Raw genomic sequence first — 15,719 nt, forward strand, 5'->3', positions numbered from 1 at the left:
CCTGCTTTATAGCTTGTCAGAACCTAAAGAAGTGGGTGTGTCCTCAAGTGTTTTCAGTTGTGCTGTGGAAATGTTGAACAAATAACTTTTCGTAATTATATTCATGAATGCATTGACACTAGCATGTGATCAGTGAGAAAGAATATTTGCTTCTCCCTGGCTTAAATAGTCCAGTGGGTTAAATACTCAGATTGAATGTATTGCTTATGCAAGAATTGTCATGTTAGTTGGCAAATACAGGCATTTTTCATCTTGTAATCAAGAATCACCTTTAGAATATGATTCATAGGCTCACTATTAAGTTTGTTTGTAAAGATAGGATCAAGGCTTTAAGTTTACAGGTACTTTTCAGTGGGAATAACGTGCAAGTGTACGTGTGGGAGCTAATACTTGTTTTGGAGTAGATTTCATGATAAAATGCTTTTAAAAGGAACTGTAGGAATTGAATGTAGAGCAAAAGTGGTCAGTAGTTTTAGCATGTCTTGCATGTTTCTCAGCCTTAGGGTACTGAAGCAGTAGTTGATTTGTTGTCTTATTTAGAGGAAGTACTTAAGGTCTTTTTTTTAAGAGTAATGCAATATTGATCAAATTTGGAACTCTGCAAGGATAATGCTTTAGTAGAAGAAAAATACTTCAATATCTGAAAAGCTGTTGTGAGAAGTGTTACTTAAATCAGAGGGGGAGAAAAATGTTACCTTTATAACTAATTGTATACATCAGTCTCCTTCATGTGAAATACAGGCAATGAGGAGTTCACAAAGTTTTTGAAAATTACAAACTTGTGTATACATGGTGTGCAGGAAGTGTTTGGCTACAGTGTTCAGCAAAATTTTTTTAATCTTTGTGACCTGGATCATTTCTGCTAAGTGCGCTGCCCCCCCCCCCCAGTTTAAATTTGTTTAACTTGGTACATGTTTCAGTTAAGTAATGGTGTTGCATGTGGGAGATGGCAATTTTAGAGAGGTTTTTCAAACTGCTACCGTGGTATGCAGAAGGAGAGCAATGTTACCGCTTTGTAGTATGAAAGGGTGCAGTCAGGCTTTCACATCCTCAGCTACGTCAGTTCCAATGAGCCATGGATTATCTCGTGTAGGCTGAGCTCACATAAACCTCCACTGGTATGAACATTAGTTGGGAATTGCTGTTCACATTTTGTGCCAAGTATAGCTGTGGACTATTTTTTCTTTGGACTTTTTAGCTTGTATTCATTGAGCGTGAGTTCATCATATATAAATATCATCACTACATATGTGTGCTTAAAACCTGTCTCTGCATGTTGGATTTGTAATAAAAAGTGTGTATTTTTGTATTGAAAAGAGCTTATAATTCACTCTTTACAGTGGCATATGAAGAAAGCTGTGATTGGAAAAAAAAACCCACCATACCAGCAAAAATCCCTAGTAGAAGACATAGTTCACTGTGTCAAAACAGGTTTTTTTGCAGAAAGGTGTGGAATCGCTGATGGTTATTAATCTGAAGATTTTTTTGCCAGTATGCCACGTCCATTCCAGAGATCCATGACCTTTAATTTCATAATAATTAACTTTAAACCATGCCTGTCTAAAAGTGTAGAAAATGATACTGAGATGGCTCAGACATTAACAGGCCTTTTTTCTTAAAGCTTCACAAGAGAGATAATTGTGACCAGATAGTTAATAGTTATTCTTTACAAGAAGAAAGGAATGCTTTCTGCTACCCCCCCCCCCCCCCAAAAAAAAAAAAACACCCAGAAAACCCCCAAAACAAAAAAACAACCAAACCAAAAAACCCTGTGCTAAGGAATACTTATGTTAGATGAATTCAAATTGGCAGGACGCGGTAAACATCTTCTGAAATTAAATTTTCAATTCTATCTTAAGTAATATATTAAATTTTTGGTAGCTGTCTCTAAGAAAATGTGAAGACTGAAGAACTGCAGGCAGAAAGCAATTGTAGGGAAAGGAGAAGACCTGGAGTATCAATCTGTAGAAAGATGATAAATGTATTTCAGATACTTTTGTACTGATTGATATTTAAAGATTTTAACAAAGAGATTTCTTTCCTGCTACAACAACTGATCTTGATGGGTGCAAGTGCCAAGCATGTTTTTGATATCCTTTTTTCTGCGTTACTCTCAAACTAATTAGTACATGGGAGAACTGCTTCAATACAGGTTGCTTACATCACTTTGCCATCAAATTGGAGGATGTTTAAAGTGGAGAATATGTCCGTATCTTGTTCTGATGATGCTTGTTAATAATAACCAGTCTGCTGGACTACATTGTGTATTAACAGACAGTAGCATTGTGCTGGGAATGTTTGCAGCTGCTCTTTCAGACCAAGATTAGGAGACAAAGTTGCGCTGATAAATTGGAGTAGTACTCCCTGAATGCTTGGAAGTGCAGAGTTCTAAATGGGTAAAGGAAGGTGTCAAAGTTGAGTATAAAAGGGTTATCTGAAAGTGGAGAGGCACTACAATAGGCTCTGGCTCATTTCATTTTCATTATAAATTACCAATGTGAGGCTGCAGGAAAGGTAGGTGTCCATCTGTGTGCCTACAGAAAAATATTTCATGAGACAAAGCTTTTTCCATTGTATTTGGTGCTGGGGAGCTTCAGTATCTGGCTTGGGGCACTATTATTTAAAAAAAATAGTGAAACTGTAGAGAATCCAGAGGAGATCAGCTAAGGCAACTGGAAAGTCAGGAAACGCTGAAAGAAAAATACTTATTTTATTAAGAAAGTAGATAATGAAGAATAGTGTTTTTCCATTGTGTTGATGGCTTTTATGCAGAAGGCAGATATTCTCTCTCCCCTGTAAAAGACAAGAGGAAGTTTCTTTTTTTAATTTGCACCAGAACATTGGACTTTTGGGATATAAGATAGGTCTAAGGAAATTTTGAGTTATGGGGGTGTGGAGTAACCACTGAAGACCAAGGCAGACATCTTTGGAGAACAGTGGATGACTGTAATTGGACAGTTGAGTAATATAATAGCTCATAGTTGCTGAAAGTGGTAGCGCTTTTCCGCTCCTGTTTTTGCTCTTATTCCTGTTACTTTTGCATGTCATCCTTTCCTCTTCTGCAGTGGCTTTTGCTGGTTTCAGTCTTCTTGAGCTGTTTTTTATCTTGTAGAACAATGGAAAAACTATGTGGGATTGTCTCCCCATGTGTCATCCCCCATTATCCCACCCACCACCACTTAAGTTAGGGTTTTTTTCTTTTTACGAGAAATGAAAATGGTTTGGAGAGAAGTACACAAGTGCTGGCTTAATGTAAGTGATGGAAGTGTGCGGCTGTTAGCAGGTAGACACAGGAATGGGACCATCCTGTTTTGTGTCAGTGAGCTGTCATGAAAACATATCCTATGGGTAATTATGCTGAGGATGAAGCAGGGTAATTACATGTTAACTGAGGTCCTTTCCAAACTTTATTGGTTTCTGTGATTTGGTAGTGATTGGGATGTGGTAAGCTAAGCCTAAGTTATGAGGGGTTTTGAAAATGAAGTAGCTGGTGTTTGAAATAGTGTAAAGGGTGGGTAGTTGGGGGACTCAAAATATAATTTAAGGCTTGCTCTTGCTTCCCCCTTGGTGATTCTCCTAGGCTAAATATGTATGTAACAATCCTAACCTATTCTTACTAATTAATTTTGTAGACCAACACAAACTTAAGTGATGTGTTAAACTTGCATCAAGATCTAGGTGAATTAGGCTGTGGTTTGTATTCAACTTGAAGAGCAGAAATGTTGGAGGAATGAAGGAATGCATTAGCTTGTAGCAGTAGCCACGTAAGCTAGATCTGTTAGCTCCAAGTCTGTTCATTTGTGAGCTTGATAGCCTTTTCCTTACATAAAAAGGCAGCGAAAGAGTCATAAACCCAAACAAAACTAGTTGTCACTGATACAGATTCCACAATCAGATGTCTTTGAGATCTCATTCCTCAGAGGGATCCAGTCTCTAACAACCTATGAGTTTACTCAAGACTGCAGTAGCTTAAGTGGAGCTTAGCAAACCTAGTTGGTCTAAATGGACCTGTTTCAGATAAGGGGTTAGAGTAGATGACCTCCAGAGGTTCTGCCCAACATGAATTATTTTATAACTCGGTGATCCAAAGTATGTATAACTTAGTTACTCCATTATGATCTGGCAGTTCAGGTTGTTTTCTCAAATTGAGCTTAAAAGAATACCAGCAATTTTTTTTGTCTGAAAGTGTAATGTGATGATGCTTGCAGGATGAGTGGAACAGCTTAAAATTGTCATTTCTTGCAAGGAGAAATGTATCTGATTAGATGAGTAGATAAGAGGAAGGATCCTGGTGTTGGTAGATTCAGTTTCTAAACTGCTCTAACTTGTTTATGTGCTGTCATGGTACGTTTATGCTTGTATAAATGTGCCTGTAACTGTTTCTGGATTAATGAGACAAATGTAGTTGAAAGTACAGTATTTATGATATGTAGCTGGATCTGTTGAGACAAAATTTAGCAGTATTTTAATGTTAGCCTTTTAAAGGGGCTACTTGACAAGTTTGAAAGTAAGAAATTATTTGGGAAGTGATGTTCTGCTATGTCTTTGGAAATCAGTTCTGTAAAAGTAGCTTAGTGAGACTTTTCATTTCTGTGGTATTTGTAACTGAAGAACTTGGAATAATCATTATGAATGTTGGATCAAAATGGTAATTTAGCATTTACTGGTATATGGGAATTAAGATGGAAAATAAAAAAAAAATTAAAATCTTATGTGTTGGTTTGAGTTGTCCTTCCCTTATTTTTAACTTTTACTGTTTCATTTATTGATGCATTGCTTGTTGATGAGTTTTGGTAGACACTCCTAATGTTCCTCAGAAAAGTCTTCATTGTAGCAGTTGTCCAGCTGATCCCATTTTTACTCTTACTTTTCACAGAACTACCTTAATCGGTTTTTACACTTCTCAAACATAAGAAGTAAAGGTTAGTCAGTGTTGCTGTAGGAGTAAATCTAGACAGTTAGAGATGCCTGAGGCAGTAATGCTGTGTTCACAGGGTTACTGATATTTAAAGTTGTTTCTAAGAATTGCAATTAGAAATTGCAGTTTTAAGTAAGAGAACATGATAGTCTTTTTTGAATTGGAAGAAAAAGGCAAAATGCAACTTGAGGAAATGAAAATTTAAATCATTGGCTGTAAGGCAAGTTATTCAACATTATATTAAACCTGCTGTCTGCATTTTTTATCCTGCTTATCTAATATAAATAAGATTAAATCACATTTCCTTTTAAACATGGAAAGCCCTGAACAGAGTGGGTCTTCTCAGATTTCTTTAACTCTTCCATAAATTGTTTCCTGAGTCAGTGTATCTAGCTCTTAAGATGACATTATATGCAGAATAAGAATTGTCAACAGGAAATTTTATTGTTAATTTTGAGAAATGTGTGGTCCAGATTTTCTTGTCCACCCTTTTGACTGGGAAGTTTGCTGTAGGAAACTCCTTCTAGTAGTCTGGCACAAATGGGCTTATTCAGAAGAAAACAACTAAATTTAGAACAAATACTGCAAATATAGGTATTTTGTGGTAATTATGAAAACATTAAAGTATTCACTCAGTTTTCAATTTATTCTGGTTCTGTAATATTCTTCCAGCAGATTAAATGTCACTTAGTGGCTCAGCCTGAAATTTCGCATCACTATTTTTCTAGCCTGGTCACTTAAGTTTCTCAGTTTGGGGTTTCTCTGTTTTGGCACAGGCTTCATTTGCAGTTACCAAATGTATCTCTTTGAGGAAGAAATCGATTTTAAAAAATGGTCAGTTTCACCTCCCTGAAGTCATGCTAAAAAACTACTTTAAGTATTATTTTTAGACAGATTGTTTGATTCTCTAATGAAAATTACTTATTTACATTCAGGAACTTTCTAATCGTATTTCCCATATTTAAATAATGACACCGCCTATGGAAGAGGCTGGAAATTATTTAGATATTTACCATATGATTACGTTAATTTACCTGTTTTAAAATGTCAGTTGGAATGTGTAGAATCAGATTTGAATGTGTCAGGGTTCAGTTATCTGTAGACGTAGATTTTTAATAATAGATTTTATAGACAACCTCTGCATTTTGTTCTTATTTCAGTATTTCTAATTTCTTGCAGTTTTTTTAGAAGTGTCCAAAATCCTTTCATGGCACAGTTAAATCCTCTAGTGTTTAAATATTTAAGAACAGCCAAATGTTAAATGTTCTATAAATGTTTTCAAGGGGTTTTACTAGAGTTCATACATTATTCAAATAAAACTGGTATGTAGTTGTGAGGTCATCTCAAGTTTTGGGTTTTGTGCGTTTTTTTAAGTTTAAGTGGATAAAACTAGAATGAACTCTTCATAATCAGCTTGTCAAGGTGAGTGGAAAAAATAACCTCCATAATCCAAAATACTTGTCATCAGCAGCCAACTGAAACTTCTCCTTGATGCTTTATATTGGATGTTTGAAAACGAAGGGCTATCTTGATTTGTCTTCTAGTCAAGGATGGAAGATGATGAGCTGTTGTGGAAATTTGAAGAAAACAATACAACTACAAAAAATATCTAATAAAAGAGAGGTTGGGTAATTTTAATCTTTTATGTTACACTTCACATGGACTACTTGGGTTAAAACCTTCTAGCTCAGTAAATGACATGATAAAAACTGACCATGGAAGACTTTGCTGCTGCTGCAGGGCATGCCTAAATTAAGTTTCTACTTCATTTGAGATTTGCTGGCAAATGTTAAATTAATGTAACTGGAGTCTCTGTTTGTTTTTTCCTCAATAACACCTGTTTTTCCCTACTGCATAGTACTTCCCATGTTCTTCTGGAAAGGAAAGATGTGGCAGGCACATGTGCCTTGCCAGAACCTGTGACAGAACTATTTGAAATCAACATGGGTATATAGATAATCAGCTGATTTGGCGGGGGGCACACAGGGGAAATATTAATCCTAAACCCATAAAATTTGTTTAAAAAATAGTAAAAGTAAATTAAACTCTATACTACCACTAGTGCTTGCTGTAACTGTATTCCTAACACAAAATCAAAAGAAGGATTTTTTTGTCTAGAGCAGAGTTCCTGATGGCGTAAAACCCGATCACTTCAGATTATTTAAGTGATTTGATGCAAACTTGCTGACTTAGGATCTTTGAAATTTTTCACTAAATCCTTAGTAGAGTGTTAGCTGCTGTTACACAGTGTGTCATCATGTGGGAAACGAGTCATATCTGTGCTGACATTCTCATTTACTCTTTGGTAATGCCACTACCTGTGGAACTGTGTAACAGATGTTTATATTCAGCATTTGCATTTCAATTAAGATTGCTGATGAAATGAGGGAGCACTTCACATTTGTTGCTCTGTTTCAGTGAACAAATATTTGTGTAGAGCAAGAAGAATTAACATAAGAAAATGAAACCCTAACATAGTGGAGAGTGGTATAACTTTTAAGTTACGATACAAATTGAAGTCTAGACAGCTAGAGAAAGGAATTGAACTTGAGTCTTACCAAAGCAAACACCTATTTCTTTTTTTTTTTTTTTTTGGGGGGGGGGGGGGGGGGGGTATTTCAGCTGTTGGGTTAAGTGGAGATCCCAAAGTTTTCCCCAGTGTACACAATTCTCGAAAATACAGTAAAATGAAAGTTTTCGGCTTTGAATGTTATGTCTTGTGGAGAAAATGCTCCCCTAGAGGGGGGGGAAAATCATCCTGTATCATAGCTTTTTAAATCTTTAGCTCAAACACCTTATTAAAATAATTTTGTATGGCCTTAGATGAAAGGGGAATTGATCATAAGCATGCTCTTGAGTAGAATTATCTTAAGTATAAACACTGTCCCATATTCCACCATTAGTGATTAGCCACAAGTGTTCCCTCATGCAAGTGGAATGTCAGTCCACTAGCATGTTATCCGTTCAGTTTGAAAGCTAATCCATATGCTAAATGGATTGTGTTGTATTGAAGTCCTCTATGTGGACATAATTTCATAAGAGTAATTGCTCAACTCATTCAAGAGATGTTTTATATTTCCTTTTACATTTTAAAAAAAGAAATGGCTTTGCTATGTGTTTTGGCTTCAATTATAAACTTACCAATTGGGTAAACTTGATCTGATGCATATTTGGCTTATACTTTGGATCCACCGATATTTATTTAAATTCTAATAAGTTTTGGCTTTCATCCTGTTAAGATGAAGTGTTAAGGCAAATGAGAGCTTCCTGATGACTTCATACAATTTGGGTAACTTCTGGTGTGCTGAACCTCTGGTAGTTTGGATCTTAGATTTAGATTCTTAGTATTCTGGAAGAGTAGGATATTAAGAATTTTTCGAAGTTTTAATTTGTGCGTGATTATATATATATTCCTTTGATCATAATATTTTCCTTGTCTGTGCGTTGGGGTTTTCTGAAATAAAGCAGCATATGCTGTCTGAAAAACTTGTAGTCTTTTCAGAATGACCTTTAAGCTTTGACAGCACCTTGTGGTAGGGGAGATACTTAAAATGCACATCTGCCCAAAGGTAACGATACAAAGAAATTAGCTATTTGCTTTATTTAATATGGTGGTACTTTAATAGTCTTTCTTAAAAAAACTAATCAAAGAACCATTCATATATTGGGCTTGTTACACATTTACACAGTTACGCCCAGTGTTTGTGGAAGATCACAGAATAAATTGGAGACTCTTGTTGGACTTGGAACTAAGTATGTTCGTGTTCTGAATATATAAGTTCAGGCTGTTAACATGTGGTTTACTTGATTACTCATCTGTAGTGTCTTTTGTATATTGATTTTATGTTGGCTTGGGAGAAATTAAGTATTTGTTTAATGTGGTAAAGGCATATATATGCCTCTCTTTAATCATTACTTGCACTTAGAGTATTCATTAGTTTCTGAAGTTAAAATACATAATGGCAAATATTGCCTCTCTTATTGTTCAGGTGGCCATTTCCATATTGAATCTTGCACCAAGTTGCAATGCTGTATTTGTGACACCTATTTCTGTGTCAAACACAGGCTTGACTTCTGTAAGAAGCTGCTCTGGGGGATACTGAGGTTTAATAACAGTAGTACCTCTAGCAGGGGTAAAAAAACCCCCAAAAAACCCAACACACACAAAAAACCAGAAAACAGAAAAACAAACAAACAAAAAAACCGCAAAAAAACAAACAGCAAACATGCTGTCCAAGCAAAGCCACTCACACATTGTGTAGCTGCATTGTGAAAACTGGATCCTTTAAACAGGAGCAGTCATAAAGCTGATCAGCTTATCTTGTGGAGCTCTTCTTTTTGAGCTCTGTTTTTCACTGGTGTTTTTTTTTTAATCTGTAAAATGAGCTAATTCTTGCAATGCAAACTTCTTGAGTTCCTGGCAGGACCTCTGACTGACTTTATTTTCTAGTTGTAGTTTGTCTGAATATTGTATATAATACAATTCCCAGCATTGCAGTACTTGTTTCCTAATAATTTTCGAGTCAACTTCATAAAACTGCGATATCCACGTACATGTGTGAATGAAGAGCAAAGTGCTCATATTTTGAAGATTAGTTTGGTCCTGGTTTAGACCAAATTTAGCCAGCCTGGAAGAACTATATATTGTCATATTTTCACTTAATCTTTCATCAGCGCTATGGTAATGAGCTCCTTCATTGGAACCGTTACTTGGAGATGCTATTTCATAGATCCCTCGTTCTGCTGTAGCTTCCCAATTTATGAAGGCACTACGTTTTCTAGAATAATTTCTATTCCCAGGGAATTTCCACTAAGTGTTTAAAAAACCCTTGTTTTGAAGCAGTTTATCCTGGGCAAGCTCAACGGCTGAATCTTGCACTAGAATAGTCATGTTTTCAGTAGTTTTAGCAAACATGAATTTGGATTCAGTGAGATGTAGGAAATGAGCAGGTGACTACTGGACAAAAGCAGTTAAGCGATTTGAAGCTTTTTGGTGTTTGTCCAAAAGTTATTACATGAGGGGCTGAAATAATTTAATCTGTATCTGAGGGAATATATAAATAAAGAATTGGGTAAGTGGAATGTCATTTACTTTATTCTCCCTTCATATTTTTTCTAAATTTTTGTTGGCTGGTTGGGGTTTTTTTCTAAAGAATTACTAAGAATGTAATATGTTTAACTCTTGGCACTATCTGTGCCTACTAATATTGGATGATCAATACTTCAATTACCTGCTTACTGAATGGATGTCAGTCTCCTCATCTTGTATTATAAAAAACCCCCCACCCAATCAACCAACCAAAAAACCCCAACTATCCAACTATCAGCATGTTGGACAACATAACTGATTATGTGCTCTTTCTAGGTAGCATCTTTGGTATAATAGATGAGAAAGCAATGGTTACCAAGATGGAAATCTGTCATAGTTGCTTGACCTATTTTGGAGTAACTAGGGGTCTGGAGCACACTTTCTTGCCTGGAAGATCTCATTCTTGTAAATATTTTCAGGTTGATACTTACAAATAGAAGTGTTCAAAATGAGAGGTACAGGCAAACCATTGGAAATAGTCAGATACTGTATGTATATGAAGTAGGTAATTCTGGCCTATGTTCAGTCTACTTGTCAAGTTACTGCAAATGATAGTCAGTTAGGTGTTTCCAAGCCAAATTTTTATAATCTTGGTGTGAATTAACACAGGTAAGATTCTAGGGGGAAAATTTGATTAAAAAAAACCCCAAAACTTGTTCAGGTTACCCAGTGGTAAGGAGGCTGCATAGTGCAGAGGCTCTGCACGAGGACTTTGGTCACAGACACATGTTGAAAGCACACGTGTTCTCTAGGGTAATTTGTGGCAGATGCCCTTGATGCTTTATTATCTAGCCTAGCTGCCTCATGTTTGATCACTTACAGTGGACTGGCTATTCCACACCTACATGCCTAGTGTGGAGTAGATGCTGTATTTCAAATCAAAATCATATCCTTGTAGCAGCTACTTTGTGTAGATGATCACTGCTTGTTTCTTGGGTATGAATCTTCAGTCTTGCTGTAGATACTTTTTAATGTTTATACTTCTTTTGCCTAATAAATATGAATTGTGTAAAGCAATGAATTATTTGGATCTTTCCTGTAATGAAGGCTAAATGGTTGTGAAGACTGTAGGTATCTTGCTTGGGAGTGCATATATATTCTTTTTCTTGCTCAGTGTTACACAGTATTTCACTGCATGTTTTATACTAGTTAACTTGAACAGGGTTAGGTAATACAATGGCTTTGGTACAGGTGCACTTGCAAATTTTCAGTGTTACTGAAATGTCTGCAGACCAGACCTTTGTTATGATTCCTTGCAAAATCTTTGCTTGATTGGAAAAAAGCTATAAACCCAAACAACTGAATTATGTGAAAGTCATTTAGTAGGAAACGGTTTTAACTGTGTTAACAAAAACAGAAGAAACTAAACCATACTTAAACTAAACTTCTAGCAAAATCTAGTTTTGACATCTTTGTTGAAATTTGTCTGATATAGTATAGGTAGGTGAATGGAGTTCTTCAAAATGTAAGTCTTATCACTTAAACAGGTCTAATGCTTTGAAATCTTTATAAGTATATACTCCTGTTGGACTACTCTTTTGGACTTCTAAGTTACTTTGTAAGTGACTTCTCTGTTTTTGCCTGTCTTCATTTTTCTTATTTTCTTTCCATAGACAGTACATAGAATTGCAGATTACTTGAGGTTGAAAGGGGCCTCAGAAGGTCCTGTAATGAACCCTTTGCTTAAACCATGTCAAACTTTAAAAGATCTCGTTGTTTATGGGCTCTAGTGCCTGACCACTTTCATTGTGAAGTTTTTAAATTTCTTCATCTGGTAAGAATTTCCCTTGTTGCAGCGTGACTGCTGCTTCTCAACCTTTTGCTGTGAACCTCTGAGAAACATCTGACCGTGAAGGTAGCGTTTATATTCCCCCTCCCTGCCTTTAGCCTTCTGTTCTGCAGATGGACTAAACTCATTTCCTTCAACCAGCTCCAGCTACATCCATGGATACGACTGTATGTTCATTGTTGTCTTATCTTCCCTCATACAAGTCTCCCAGCCAGCTGCAAGCTTTACTTAAAATTCTTGGTGCTGATTGCTGCCTTCTTTGAAACAATGATCAAGGTTTATTATTTAATATCTGTATGCTGTGTGCCTTAAACTGTGGAAATTCTAACAGCTTTTAGAGGGTTTGTACTTCCCAGGAGAGCTTTTTTTTTCAGCTGTGAGGTGTTGTGGGCATTAATGCAGAAAGCCAGTAGACTGAGTGACTTTCCTTTCTGTAGTATTGATGGGGGTAAGTATTCAATCCTTCTCATTCTCTCCTATGACAAGACGACCAAACATTCAGCACACTTTCACCAATGGTTATTCTTTTTTGTTTGCTTGTTATTTTTTTGGATTTGTTCTTTTCTAAGGTTAAAGCTATTCCCCTTAGCACTGTGCCCTTTGGTTGTATACATGCCTCTGGTATTGGTCATACCATACCCAGTAACTAGCAGTCTTGAGATTTGTTGCTTTGGGCACTTAGGCTTCAAAAATAGGTAGGTAGTATTTTCATAGGTGGGTGTGAGATGAGTTGTGTGAAGTGTAGGATGTGAAAATAATTATATATTTCTTCCTCTCCCTTAATGAAGGATGTCTGTGGGAATAGAATAAATAAGCAAGAACACTGTATTTGACAGTCCTCCTGAATAGGCGGTGCAGCAGTGTGGGCTGCAGGGTACTGTCTTCTCTTCTGCTGTGTCTGTAAGCTGCTGCTTATGTTATGGTTAGCACAAAAATTGCTGATCTAGTTTAGATTTAACTGTGCAAATATTTCTTTATCTAGTTAGCATTGCTTGTGCAAATACTTTCAAAGAAGCTGTCAGACATAACTTTTCTGAAATGTATATAACGTAGGCACTTTGGGTTATCAGGACCTACCAGATTATTAAGCATCTGTGTTGTTCAGCCTGCATTTTGTAGAGAAAGAAACTTCATGTTTTGCTAAACTTGGTTTGTAGTAACTGGTATCGCAGTGCCTCTTCCCCTCGTTTACATTTGTAAATTTATTTCCTGCCCTTCAAGGCTAGACTTGCCTGTGTACTTCTGTTCTTGCCTATGTTCTCTCCCAGTTGGCTACCAGTTCTCCTTTCTAATGTGCCTCCCTCCCAAGTTCATTCATATTCTTTTCACATAAACACTCATCAATTCTGTGAAGGATGATTTTCTGCTGGGTTACAGAGCCTGTTGTTTTGGGGTTTTTACACACTGTAACAGATACCAAAACATGATTTGAAGGTCCAGTGGTGTTTCAGACATTTCTTCTGGCACAAAATATCATCTAGAATAGATGTTATTAAAAAATATAACTAGATAGTGGATTTTCAAGGGGCACCTCTTTCTTTGTTACTGTTGACTAGTTGGCAAATGTTGCATTTAAGAATAGAAGTTCTCACTTTCTCATGTGCACTTGCATCTCTTATGCCAAAATGTATGACTTGACATCCTGTGATGCATATACCTTTATATTTAATATGCATTCCTACCAGCTAGCCTTGCACAAAACTGCTTGGGCTATTACTTAGGTGGGAAGACCTGACGATTAAGAAGCTGCAGGGCTTGGTTTTAATGATCCAGTTCAGAGCATGCCTCTTGCTGAGTAATATCCTAGCATTGTCCTAACAGCCCCAAATCATCATCCAATAATAGATAACTGACTTAAAAATGAGGTCATGAATGCCTGTAGTCATCAGTTTTGCTTGTAGATAAAGGAATGGCTAATCTTTCTATCTCATCAAATTTTGAATGTAGAAATCATTTCCTGCTTGCTTCCTTTAATACTTAAACTTGTAAATAGCAGCCTTTCAGTTTAGACCATGCTAGTTTGTGTAGCTGTGCTTTCCTGCTTCTCTGAGGGCAGCCCTGTCTTTCAGGAATCCTTCATGATGAATGATTGTTCAAAGCACAATACAAAAGTGTCTTCAAAGGTTAAATATATGCCTTCAGATTAAACAGATACTTCCAGTTAATCTTAGTAGCCCATAGGCAGGCATAGGGCTTACTCAGGTTGTGATACTTACTGAGCTATGGCTTTTGGCAGGGCTGTCAGTTTGAGTGAAAATTACTGTTTTGTTTTTGGGGATGGTAATAGTAATAAAATGTCATCAGTACTATGTTGCATTAAGTTAAGCTTCATGTTAAATGCTAGCAAGCTGTGTTATTTCACATCTAGATGTTAATACAGTTGCTCCTGTTGTATTTGTTACGAGCATCATGATCTTAAGTCATCGCTTCCTTCATCAACATTTGGAAATTACTGGATTATTGTATATGGCTATATTGGTTGTATTGTAAATATGGCTCTTTGTTTTTATACAGTTGTGACAGTAGCAAATCTAGATGAAAGGCTAACTTTTTTAACAAATATTTGAAGTGTTGCTAGATCTTGTCTACTGGAAATCCAGGTTGAACAAAAATTGCATAGCTTTGTTTTAGCTAGTCAGCCGTGGGTTTTGGTGTGCTTCTAAACCATCTTTTCAGAGAACAACCTGGTTTGTTTCTAACCAAATTCATCTGTCAGCCTCTGGCATTGTAGCTAGAGGCTCCTCTTTCACTTAATGTTTCCTCTGCCCTTTTGAAGGTGTTGATTGCATTGTATCAAGACTAAGCAGTATTTAGATCTTTTATTACACGCATTGAACCAACATCTACAAGGCTTTACTGGTCCATTATGAGGTCGGAAATCTGACGTTATGGTTAATTCTAATCATTATCTTCCGGTAAAACTTGATTAAATGGCAAGATGTAAGAATTATTTTGCTATTTAATGCTTCAGATGTTTGAAACCTGGGAGGTGTTAGTCAGAGATTGTGTAAGTCATTATGGTACTTTTATTCCAGGGCCACTTAAGGCAACTGCAAAAGCAATTGAGGAGCTGGAATCTTGGCGGTGAGCAGAGTGGAGTTTGTATTACAAGGTTCTGGTAGACCAGTGCCATGGTGCTTTTCAAGAGTTAACTTATTTTTCTGGAAAGTCCTTCAGTTTCATAGAAAAATATTACTATATAAAATGAGTGTACTGATATTTTTTGTATGTTACTGATCTTCCTTCACAGAACTCATAATAACAAAAATTTCTGTATTGCAGATTTAATCCAGTGCACAAATGAGATGAATGTGAACATCCCACAGCTGGCAGATAGTTTGTTTGAAAGAACTACTAACAGTAGCTGGGTAGTGGTCTTCAAATCTCTCATCACGACCCATCATCTAATGGTGTATGGAAATGAGGTAATACAAAAACTCCTATGTCTGAGAACAGTTACAGCACTTCATTGCTATAAATGCAAGCTAAATGCTTCCGCTAATTATCTTTGTAAGAAAATCTTTATTTTTACCTTTTTGTCTAACTCTGCATGAACACAGGTCTCGTGTTTGTCTGCTTACTATGTTTCTACTTTAAAATCTGTAATTCTAGAATTAAAAGTAAGTGTTCTGAATGCTGGAGGTACATTGTTTTTTTTTTCTGTGGTGTTATTCTCATAATGAAACAAACAAAACCAACAGAACTTAACTTGAATGCTGAAAATAAATGGAAGGTTCATGCTCTAGCTAATCCAGATGGTCTTTTCTCCCAGATAACTTGATTCTGAACTGATCTTAATCATTACACCCTAACCTTTTGCATTGAAGACAGATGTATGCCTGTGAGCTGGCTTTGTGTGTGAACATATAAATAACACCGAATACTGTACAACAATTGAACAAACAAACCCCCAGTTGACAGAA

At 36.4% G+C, this 15,719-nt stretch overlaps 1 protein-coding gene across 10 annotated transcripts in view; it reads left to right on the forward strand.

Annotated features, from left to right (window-relative positions):
- PICALM (phosphatidylinositol binding clathrin assembly protein) overlaps nt 1-15,719 on the forward strand; it is a 71,196-nt gene that overhangs the window by 14,834 nt on the left and 40,643 nt on the right. For all 10 annotated transcript variants that reach the window (XM_080375863.1, XM_080375864.1, XM_080375865.1 and 7 more), the window contains exon 2: nt 15,079-15,221. In XM_080375863.1, the coding sequence (XP_080231989.1) occupies nt 15,079-15,221 (143 nt within the window). The remainder of the gene's footprint in view (nt 1-15,078; nt 15,222-15,719) is intronic.

Source organism: Falco punctatus (genome assembly GCF_963210335.1).
Source record: "Falco punctatus genome assembly, chromosome: 2".
Taxonomy (NCBI): domain Eukaryota; kingdom Metazoa; phylum Chordata; class Aves; order Falconiformes; family Falconidae; genus Falco; species Falco punctatus.